The following is an 11,521-nucleotide window of genomic DNA, read 5'->3' on the forward strand; positions in this document are numbered from 1 at the left end:
CCGAAAGTGACCGCGCCGCGGATTGTTCTCGGATACAACCCCCCAGCGTTGATTGGTCGGTAGGCCAACCTCTTACCAACCTCGGGGGTGACCTTTTGGGAAACCCTTTCTCGGCGCTAGTGGCTCTAATGCCCCATGACCAATTGTCAGGGCAACGTGATCACTCGACTCGGGGAATGATTGAATCAAGCCTTTATTATCAGTTTGTAGTAAGTACCTAGACTTTTGTTTTTGTTATATCGTTTTATCCACATGCTAACCCTTTTTCTATTTCAGAGCATTATGAGGTCGATGTTACTCTACTATAACTTCATGAAGGCTGTGTAAAATTCGGCCGAGGAATCCGAGAATTTGAAAGCTGACTTTTCTCAGACGAAGCAAAAACTATCGGAGTCTGAGGCTGAAAATACCAGATTAAGGGAGATCATCTCTCGACAGGATGAGGAGCTATTGGCTACGGGCCAGCAGCAGTCTCTGATTTTGACTGAGGCTGCCGAGGCGCGAGCTGGCCGGGCTGCTGCTGACGAAAGATTCTCAGCTCTGACTGTAGAGGCAAAGGCTCTTCGGGCTGACAATAACCGCCTCTTCAGAGAAAATTCAAAGATGAGGGAAGATCAAACCTTGCTCGAAGAGAGACTAGCTGAGGTTTTGAAGTAGGTTAGAGAAGCTCATGCCGAGAGGGACATTCAGAAAACCTTGGTAGTGGAGGCTCGCTCGGCCCAAACAGTGGCTGATGAGAGAAAAAACTTTTTCAAGGACAAGTTCAGGAAGTCTGAGCTTCGGCTGGAGGAGGTTGATGACCGGGCTCGAAAGTATGAGAAGCAGCTGTAGTATGCTGCTTGGACTCGCGACAATGCGTGGTTGGATGGGATCACCTTTGGGTTTGAGACCTTCCGAGCTTGGGCTCAAGACCCTTCCTGTTCTATTGACCTGAACAAGGTGGAGGCCGATGAACTTCCATTTACCGATGAAGCCTTGGAAAAGATTATTGCTCTCGGCCAGGAGCAAATGCCTGATGCTAAAGGGATCTTTGAATTTGGCTCCAATCCTGAGGAAAGTGTGCCTTCAAATGATAATCAAGCTGTGGATCCTCAGGCCCTTGCTGGCACTTCTGCTGCTGCCAAGGTCTCCAAGCCAACCGACCCGAAAGGGGTTTAGTTTGTAATTTTCAACTGTTTGTATATATACTTTTCTTTAATAAAATAGATATTGGTCATTTTTCTTGTCTTTCCATATAACCAAAGGATAATCTGGAATCGCATTTTTACCCTTGAATTCTAACTTTTCTCAAAAATCTATCCAAGGGGTTGGATAATATTTTCGAAAATCTAACTCTTTGGAAACCTGTCCGAAGAGAGAGTTGAGCGAATCTAACTGTCATTGGGAACCTGTCCGAGGAGAAAGTAGAGGAGCGAATCTAACTGTCTTCGGGAACCTGCTCGAAAAGCGAGTTAGGTGAGTTATAGTCTCTTCGACTGTCTCCCTCAACTACTCTTCGGATACCTGTCCGAGGAGAGAGTAGAGGGGCGAATCTAACTGTCTTCGGGAACCTACCCGAAAGGCGAGTTAGGTGAGTTATAGTCTCTTCGACTGTCTCCCTCAACTACTCTTCGGATACCTGTCCGAGGAGAGAGTAGAGGGGCGAATCTAACTGTCTTCGGGAACCTGCCCGAAAAGCGAGTTAGGTGAGTTATAGTATCTTCGACTGTCTCCCTCAACTACTCTTCAGATACCTGTCCGAGGAGAGAGTAGAGAGGCGAATCTAATTGTCTTTGGGAACCTGCCCGAACAGCGAGTTAGGTGAGTTATAGTCTCTTCGACTGTCTCCCTTAACTACTCTTCGGATACCTGTCCGAGGAGAGAGTAGAGGGGCGAATCTAACTGTCCTCGGGAACCTGCCCGAGAAGCGAGTTAGGTGAGTTATAGTCTCTTCGACTGTCTCCCTCAACTACTCTTCGGATACCTGTCCGAGGAGAGAGTAGAGGGGCGAATCTAACCGTCCTCGGGAACCTGCCCGAGAAGCGAGTTAGGTGAGTTATAGTCTCTTCGATTGTTTCCCTTAACTACTCTTCGGATACCTGTCCGAGGAGAGAGTAGAGGGGCGAATCTAACTGTCTTCGGGAACCTGCCCGAAAAGCGAGTTAGGGGAGTTATAGTCTTTTTGACTGTCTCCCTCAACTACTCTTCGGATACCTGTTCGAGGAGAGAGTTGAGGGGCGAATCTAACTGTCCTCGGGAACTTGCCCGAGAAGCGAGTTAGGTGAACATACTTCAATTATTGTAACTTCAGGAGACTTTTTATTCAACCAAACATAAAACAGTAAATAAAACAACGGTAAAACTCCTTAAAAGAAATTACAACTTAAACAAAGTACTTTTTGAGATGCTTCGCGTTCCACGGTCGGGGAAGCATCTTTCCCTTTGAGTCTTCAAGGTAGTAAGCTCCCGTTCTTTGGCTGTTGGTCACCCTGTAGGGTCCTTCCCAGTTGGGAGCGAACTTGCCCTAGGTCGGATCCTTGGTGGCCATGGTAACTTTTCGTAATACAAGATCTCCGACTTGAAAACTTCGATGTCTGACCTTCTTGTTGAAATACCGAGGTACTCTCTCCTGATATGCTGATATGGATACTTGAGCTTGATCTCGCTTTTCCTGCAGCAGATCCAGGTGTAGCAATAGGCCTTCGTCATTTCTCTCAGGTTGGAAAGTCTCTACTCGGAAGCTGCCCGAGCCTACTTCCGCAGGTATGACTGCCTCGGATCCAAAGGCCAGTGCTTAAGGGGTTTCTTCGGTTGGAGTTCTTCTCGTAGTCCGATACGCCCATAGGACTTCCGGGATATCTTCTGCCCAATCTCCTTTTCGGTTACCGAGCTTCTTCTTCAAAAGTTTGAAGATTGACTTGTTAGTAATCTCCACTTGGCCATTTGCTTGGGGACGAGAAATAATTCTTTATGTGGAGTTTAGCACACCATTCTCCGAATGAATCGCAGTCGAATTGCTTTCCATTTACCGTGACGAATGCATGTGGAATGCCGTCCCGGCAAATGATATTCTTCCATACGAATTTCTCTATGCTCTTGGCCGTTATGTTTACTAGGGCTTCTACTTCCACCCACTTTGTAAAATAATCTACTGCCACTACTGCAAATCGAACACCCCCTTTGCCACGAGGTAGCGGTCCCACTATATCTACCCCCGATTGCGAGAAGGGCCATGGTGATGAGATCGAGCTTAGCTCCTCGGGGGGTTGCTTATTGATATTGGCAAAACGCTGGCACTTGTCGCAATGTCTGACCATCTCCACCGAGTCCTTAGTCATATTAGGCCAGTAGAAGCCTGCTCGTACTGCCTTATGCGCCAACATTCTGGAGTCTGAATAATTTCCACATACGCCTTCATGAATTTCCCTAAGTACATAATTACCCTCTTCTTTGGAAATGCATTTGAGAAGCGGCAACATGAAACCTCGTTTATACAAGGTTCCATTCACCATTGTAAATCTAGCAGCCTTTTTCCTCAGCTGGATTGTTGCTTTTTTTTTTTTCATCTGGGAGAATCCCTTTTTCCAGTTACTCTACCATTTCCTTCTGCCAGTCTGGCACTATTTCTGCTGTCACGACCAGAACTTCCTCGGCTATTGTAGGTTGAGCCAGGGTCTGAGTTACCTCTTCAGTCTCCCTTACATTCTCCTCGGTTGATGCGATCCGAGCAAGATGGTCGGCCTTCTCATTTTCATTCATTGGGATTTTCACAATACAAAACTTTTTGAAAAATCTCTACATGTCTTGCACCTTTGTCAAGTACAACTTCATCTTACCCCCCTTTGCTTCGAACTCCCCTTGGACGTGCCCAACAATCACCTGAGAATCGCTTCGTACCTCTATGAATTCGGCTCCCATTTCTCGAGCTAGGCTTAGTCCAGCTATCACAGCCTCATACGCGGCTTCATTGTTTGAAGTTCTGAATTCCAACCTTATGGAACAATGCAGCTCTTCCCCTTCTGGGGTAATGAGTACTACTCCAGCTCCACCGTGTCTTCTTGTGGACGATCCATCCACGTAAACTACCCAAGTTTCATCCTTTGGCCATTGTGCAGCATCTGGTAGGTTTGTAAACTTTGCTAGAAAATCTGCTAATGCCTGACCCTTGATGGAGTTCCGAGGAATGAACTCTACATCAAACTCCCCGAGTTCAATTGCCCAATTAGCCAGCCTTTCAGACAAATCCAACTTACGAAGCACCTTCCTGAGAGGGTATTCAGTAAGCACTCTTATTGTGTGAGCTTGAAAATACGGCCGAAGTTTTCTTGATGCGATGGTTAAAGCAAAGGCTAGCTTTTCCATTTGGGGATATCTCTCCTCGGCCACTTTCAAGGCTCGACTGATGAAGTATACCAGTTTTTAGACCCCCTCTTCTTCTCGCATAAGGGCGGCACTAACTGCTGTTGGAGAGACTGGCAAGTATAAATACAACACCTCTCCTAGGACTGTTCGGCTGAGCAAAGGTGGGCTGGCTAAATACTTCTTCAATGCCTCAAAGGCTTCTTTGCACTCCTCGGACCACTCAAAGGCCTTCTAGAGAATCTTGAAGAATGGTAAACACTTATCAGTGGATCGAGAGATGAATCGATTAAGTGCTGCTATTCTGCCTGTCAATTGTTGGAGCTGCTTCGTATTCTTCGGAGACTGCATGTCCAAAACTGCTTGGATCTTCTCTGGGTTGGCTTCAATTCCTCGGTTGGACACCATATAGCCAAGGAATTTACCAGAGGATACTCCGAACGCACACTTCGCAGGATTTAACTTCATCCCATACCTTTTTAACGTTTCAAACGTTTCATGTAGGTCGGCTGTATGGTGTTGTGGTAACATACTTTTCACCAGCATGTCATCGACGTATACTTCCATGTTCCGGCCTATCTACCCTCGAAACATCTTGTTTACCAATCTCTGGTACGTGGCCCCTACATTCTTGAGACCAAAGGGCATGACCTTATAGTAATACAAGCCTCGGTCGGTAATGAATGCAGTCTTCTCCCTATCTTCAGGGTGCATGCAGATCTGGTTATAACCGGAAAAGGCATCCATAAAATTGAGTAAGTCATAACCAGACTTCGAATCGACCAGTGCATCAATGCGGGGAAGAGGAAAGCTGTCTTTTGGACACGCCTTGTTGAGGTCCGTGAAGTCTACGCACATTCTCCACTTTCCGTTGAATTTTTTAACCAATACCACATTGGCTAACCAGTCGGGATAGTGTACTTCTTCAATGAACCGAGCTCTAAGTAACTTTTCCACTTCCTCGGCTATCGCCATATTCCGCTCAGGAGCAAACTTTATTCTTTTTTGCTTTACTGGCTTAACGCTAGGATCCACGTTGAGTTGGTGGAATATGTCTTCGGAGCTAATACCAGGCATATCTTCGTGTGTCCACTCAAATACCTCCAAATTTGCTTTTAGAAAAGTAATAAGGCCTTCTCAGACCTCTGAGGAGAGCTGAGAACCGACTTTTATCACTTTGTTGTTTGCCACGACCACATCTTCTAGTACCTCGGCAGGCTCCCCCTTCGGTTCACCTTCCTTCCTACTTCCCACGGTACCGACTGTCAATGGTATAACTCCCGACGGCTTTTTCAGGGAAGTGACATAACACTTTCTTGCTGCAGTTTGGTCTCATTTGACTTCTCCAACACCTTCTTCCGTTGGAAATTTCATCTTCAAATAGTAAGTTGAAGTTACCGCTTTCAACTTATTCAGAGTTGGCCGACCAATTATCGCGTTGTAAGCTGATGGTCGGTCGACTACCAAGAAATCCACCATAACAGTTGATTGCCTGGGAGCTGTTCCTGCAGTCACGGGAAGCGAAATAATCCCGACTGGTTGTACTTGCTCTCCCGCAAATCCGACTAATGGAGAACCAAATGGGGCGATCCTACTACGATCTATTCCCATCTGTTTGAGAATTGGCCAATACAGGATGTCAGCTGAACTTCTGTTATCTACCAATATTCGGTGGAGCAAATGGTTGGCTACCGTTACGGTCACTACCAACGCATCATCATGGGGCATCATTACCCCCTTAGCATCCTCGTCGGTGAATGACAAAACCACGAGTTCTTGCTTCTGGGCCTTGGTTGGTCTTTCAAGGAAGTAAATCTCCTCGGTCTGCACCTTTCTGGCATGAGCCCTTCTTGCGAAGCTAGACTCCCTTCCGCCAGCTATTCCTACGGAAATGGTTAGGATCTCTCCTATCACATCATGATTCCCAGCTTGGGGTCGAGCATCCCGATCAGTCCTCGGCTCTGCCTGCCGGTTATGAGCTGGTTCGACATACCACTCATTCCCCGGGCCAGTATCATACCTTGGCCTCTGGTTTCAGTCCTCGGCGATTCCTCGGTTCCCCTCAAGCAGTAGCGGTTGCTGGTGGTCTCTTCCTCGGTCTCTCTCATCTGCCAGGAACCTCACTAATTTTTCGTTCTTAATGAAGGACTCTATCTCATGGCGAAGAGATACACACTCCTCCGTCAAGTGTCTCGCTTCATTGTGGTACTGGCAAAACTTACTACGGTCTCGCTTCGATGCCGAACCCTTCATTCTGGTCGGCCATTTGAAGTTGGGGTCCCTTCTAATCTCCGTCAAAACTTCGGTCATACTGGCATTCAACGGAGTAAATTTACCGAGCTTCCGCTGGGAGTCATTCCTTGGTTTGGGAGCTAAGCTATCCGACCACTTTGATGCTTTCTCCTGCCTTCTCCCTGAGTTTACTGGTGGGACTCTTGTATCATTCTTCTCTCTACGAGTTTCTTTTCGCTTGGTCTCCTCCTGCTGGGTAACCTTTTCTTGGGACTTCATCAAGGCAGCCATGGCTTCTTCTTGATTGATATACTCCTCGGCTTTATTTATAAAGTGACGAAAAGTTATCATCGTTGTTTTCTTTGACAATTCGGCCATCAGTGGCCCTTCAGCACGTACCCCATGCATTAGTGCATCAAGCACCGTTTGCTCATTCGGATTTTCTACTGTTAACTTCTCTCTATTGAATCTGAGCATGAAATCTTTCAGGGATTAATCCTTCCCTTGGACCAATGTGAGGAGGTAAGACGGGCTTTTCTTCCTTTTCCGAGTAGCCAAGAATTGGCTGAGGAAGAGGCATCCCAGGGACTTGAAGTTATCTACGGACTTGGCTGGAAGCCTTACGAACCATTCCAAAGCTGCTCCTACTAAAGTTAGCGGAAACACTAGACATATAATCTCATATGGGGTGCCATGAAGAATGAAGTGTGCTCGGAGGCCTTCCATGTGCTCGCTAGGGTCTCCATTGCCGTCATACTTATCCATGTGGGGCATTTTGAACTTGTCAGGCAAGGAAAAGTTCATCACCCTATCTGTGAAGGGCAAGTTGTTATTCATGAGTTCTTCTGCCATTGCTCCATTCTCCCCGTAAGCTATCTTATCTGCCATCTCGGCCCATTTCTTTTTCAGATCTCCCAACTCTGCAGTTACGTTAGTCTCATCGCGACGAGTGTGAGACCTCTCTCGACGGGAATGGCTACGATGGGATCTCTCATGACTATGGTGGGCTCTTTCACGACGAGAACGGCTACGGTGGGATCTTTCGTGATGTCTCTCACGACGAGACCTGCTGCGGTGAGGTCTTTCAGACCTGTCGGCGCTAGACCCCTCATGACTTTTTCGTTTTCAGCATTGGACCTCTCACGGTACCCTTCATTCTGGACCGTGGTATGACGGCTACCATGAATCGAACTTGCGCTTCCTTCGATCCGCTTACCCCGGCGGATAAGTGCTCGCCGCTCCTTCTCCCGCCTTTCTTCTCGCTTCTTCTCTCGCCGTTCTTCTCGTTCACGCTCTCCCCGGCCGTTGCGGCCCTCAGCAACGGTGAGCTTGGTAGCAAGCTCTTCGTTCTGTTTCTTCAGAGCATCCATGGAAGCAGTCATCTGCTTCATGAACTCGGCAAGGTCTGGAGGAGTAGAAGTTACGCCGAGCACCCCAGCTCCGCCATCGTGCTACGGTTGTGACGCACGCGTAGTTACCATTTTGGATTGTTGTCAGGAACCGATGAAAATACTTCTTCCTCGTTCCCACAGATGGCGCCAAACTGTTGAAACACAATTTTCCGATGGATGACGTGGCACAATTTCTGGTACGCACAGCTACGTCCGAGGACTGGTCGGTGTTTATGAGGTAATTTCTGAGGATGGGTCGGTCTTGCACACAAGAACAAACAAGTGGATTAGAGTCCCCGGTGGTTTCTCGACGGGGATACTCCGATGCCAAAGTCAGTAACTAAAAAAAGAAGGGATATAAACAACACAGAGTTGAGATAGAAAAAGTTGTCATTACCTTAGTATTTGAGAATTGGCTTATATTTATAGGCATGCGAGGGATTTGATTTCCCATCCATTCAGGAACCTTATCCCTCAATATCTGCTGTGCAAACATTTGAAAAGTGGGATAGTGTTTGTTAGCTGTTCCGTGATCTTAGTGGCCTAAGATCATGGGATAAGGATTATGATCCCCATACGATGTTGCACCAGAATATCTAAGTCGGACTCGGTCACCTACATTAGATTAGAGGCAAACTGACGTATCTTGATCGACACAGATAACCTGAATATCGGAAGATCAGTCATATCTTTATAATGGATTGTCTGATGTGTCCCTCAGCTGACTATCTTGGCATATGAGTTATGTCTCAAGCTAGGGGCCTGAGACCTCCTCGGGCTAAGTCAACTAAGGGTTTGGCATCCCTATGTAATTATGAAGACTTGGGCCTAAGGCCCGTTGGGCCTTATGGGATTGATCTGTGACCCAACAGGGACCATTCCTTCTGATCTTGGAAACCTTTCTCGAAACTATCTTAATGCCACCATACCCAAAATTACACTTTGGTATGTTAATTTCTACAGGTAGAGTATAAATTGTATGGCTCCCATTATGATATCTTGCAAGTGTTAATTAATGTGAAGGCTCCATTTACAATAATACAATGAATTGGTGACTCAGAGAGGTGGCAGTTTGAAGATGTGGCTTTGACATTAAAAAGCAGATTTTTACATTGCAGCTTCAAGTGTTACTCCTAATTAAGCTAACTGTCATTTTATCCGCAAATTTTTCAGGGATTGACCCTGAAAAATTGTTATTGTTCAAATATAGTGCACGTAACTGTTGGAGCTTCCCAAGACCATCTGGGAGAGGACCTCCCAAATAGTTATTTTCTAATCCTATAAGGGTCAAGTTAACAAGGTTTCCAATCCCAATGGGTATTCCTCCATGTATCATATTTCCACCCAAAGTAAGAATATTCAGCTGGGAGGAAAGTTTGCCTATGGTGCTGGGTAGTACTCCACCAAATTGATTACAGCCAAGACCTAAGGCCTCCAAACTAGTTAAGTTAGCCAAAACATCGAGAAAATTCAGGTCATCAGCTTTCTCATTTCCAAGTCTATTTCCCTGAAAATTAAGATGAACTAAGTCATGCAAACTTCCTAGATTTTGAGGCACCATCCCAGTGAGATCATTTTGATCGAATGCAAGATGCCCAAGTCTAGAAGCATTTGACAATGACACGGAAATAAGTCCTGGGAAACTATTAACACCGCCGTAAAATATTTCAAGGTTAGGAAGAGTAAGGCCAACATCTGGTGGAAGGCTTCCATGCAGTTAGTTTTAAGCAACATTGAAATAGTATATGGAAGATGTTGATGCACAGTTTCCAAGTGATGATGTGGCACGATCTCCGTGAGACGTTGTTGTGTACGAGGAGAAGTCGGGCTACAAGAAAGTAAACAAAAGGATCAAAGCTACTGGCGGGTGCTCCGACGGGGAAGCTCCGATGCCTAAGTAAGTATTTGGGTGAAGAGAATATTATAAACAAAGAGATAGAGAGCAAGAGTTGCAATTACCTCAAAGTTGAGTCGTGACTTGCATTTTATAAGCATGGAATAGTTTGTTCCCTGTACACTTCGACTCCCTTATCCTTGAATATTTACTGTGCAATTATCATCGAAAGATATGGGTTGTTAGCCGTTCCGTGATCTTAGGAGTCTAAAATCGTGGGATAAGCGGATTTGCATTGTTGGCGCTAGATAGGGATGCCCGAGTATTCCTCGGGTACCTGTCTATGTGTTTAAATGTTCACAGCTTATCCATCTTTGTTAAGAGTAGATAGCTGTTTGAATATGAGAGATATGATTATTCCGTTTGTATAGGGATAACATATATCTCTTAGGTGAGATGACTGATCGATCCTCGGCATAAGACCATTATGCCCCGTGAACTGACTAGCTGTCGGGCTAGACTGTTTGAGCTTTCAAGTAGGCTAATTAGTCTTAGCGAGTTTATTCATTAAATTTGGGCCCTGAGGTATGTTGGTCCTTACTTGGCCGATCCATGACCCAACAGAAGATATATTATAAATCAAATGAGAGATAGTAGCAGACAGATCATTCCCACCAAGTTGAAAAAATGTCTTGCTCACTAGGTATGCACCCTTGTAGATTGTTTTTGTTTTTTGAAAATCAAGAAAGTGAAAAAATAAGAATAAAAAATAAGTCAAGCAACGCCATGCGATCGGACTCAACTGCAGAAGCAGGAATACTCGCAGATTTCAAACTTGAGCTCATAAACAAAAGAAGGATTCCGTGAAAGAATATAAATGAAATCCACTTGGAATGCAGACAAGAGTGCTTCATCTGGCAATTGGAAATATAGTTTTCTTTTCTAGTAAGGTTAAGTCTCATACCGGAGTTTCCCCTTTTTTTGATGAATAAAAGACTTTATTAGCAAACAAACCAATCAACAATAGTAACACCAAATACAAGCCTTTTTCAGAAGGTTGAAAGACTCGACCTCACAGAGGCCTACCCCAACCAACTAAAAAAAACCAGAATGTAGTCTGCAGATGAGAGTACAGACAGCAAACGAAACCAAACCACAAAAAAAACCAGCAAGCCTTACCAACAAAGACGCCCTCCCAAGGGCCTAATTACAAACCACACTATCACTACAGCTATTACAAGAATAAATCTGTAGGTAAATTCCACTGAGCAGCTAAAACCAAATTCTCTCTGGTTTTAGGAAACTTGCCCCTCCCAGCAACTCTTGTTCTCACTTCCCAAAGAACTTTCCTCAAAATCTGTTCCTCAGAAATAGGTTGACTAGAGTGTTTTATTTCATTTCTAGGGCACCACAAATTGTAAATAACAGATCCTAGCACAAGGCGGCAGATGAGACCTTTAAGAGTTTTAGTTTCCCATTTACTGATTCCTAACTTTAGAACCTCATCCCAGATAATATGAGAGTTTTTTTCATGGCAATGATGCATACAAAACTTCCATATTCTGTAACTGAAGCTACACTCGAAAAACAAATGATCCCTGCTTTCAATTTGGTTATAACAGAAGAAACACTTAACCTCACCTTTATATCCCCATTTTATCAACCGATCCCCAGTGAGGAGCCTGTCCTGTACAGCAAGCCATAAAATGAAATCATGCTTAGGAAT

General features: G+C 45.2%; 1 protein-coding gene across 1 annotated transcript; it reads right to left on the reverse strand.

Moving 5' to 3' along the window:
* Positions 1-5,670: 5,670 nt before the first annotated feature.
* On the reverse strand, positions 5,671-6,978 carry LOC132185580 (uncharacterized). Its single transcript, XM_059599339.1, has 3 exons — positions 6,511-6,978; positions 6,359-6,446; positions 5,671-6,317 (listed from the first exon to the last, which is right to left on the reverse strand). The coding sequence occupies exons 1-3, from the start codon at positions 6,976-6,978 to the stop codon at positions 5,671-5,673; spliced, it is 1,203 nt and encodes a 400-aa protein (XP_059455322.1).
* Between the last annotated feature and the right edge of the window lie 4,543 nt (positions 6,979-11,521).

The sequence above is a fragment of the Corylus avellana genome, chromosome ca6 (genome assembly GCF_901000735.1).
Source record: "Corylus avellana chromosome ca6, CavTom2PMs-1.0".
Lineage (NCBI taxonomy): Eukaryota > Viridiplantae > Streptophyta > Magnoliopsida > Fagales > Betulaceae > Corylus > Corylus avellana.

Excerpts from the sequence above, each read along its gene's own strand:
- LOC132185580 (XM_059599339.1), bottom strand. The coding sequence starts at position 6,978 with ATGCATGGGGTACGTGCTGAAGGGCCACTGATGGCCGAATTGTCAAAG. Across the intron at positions 6,447-6,510 it reads GACACTTGACGGAGGAGTGT|ATGAGAGAGACCGAGGAAGA; the intron begins GTATCTCTTCGC and ends GGTTCCTGGCAG. Across the intron at positions 6,318-6,358 it reads GACTGAAACCAGAGGCCAAG|CTCATAACCGGCAGGCAGAG; the intron begins GTATGATACTGG and ends ATGTCGAACCAG.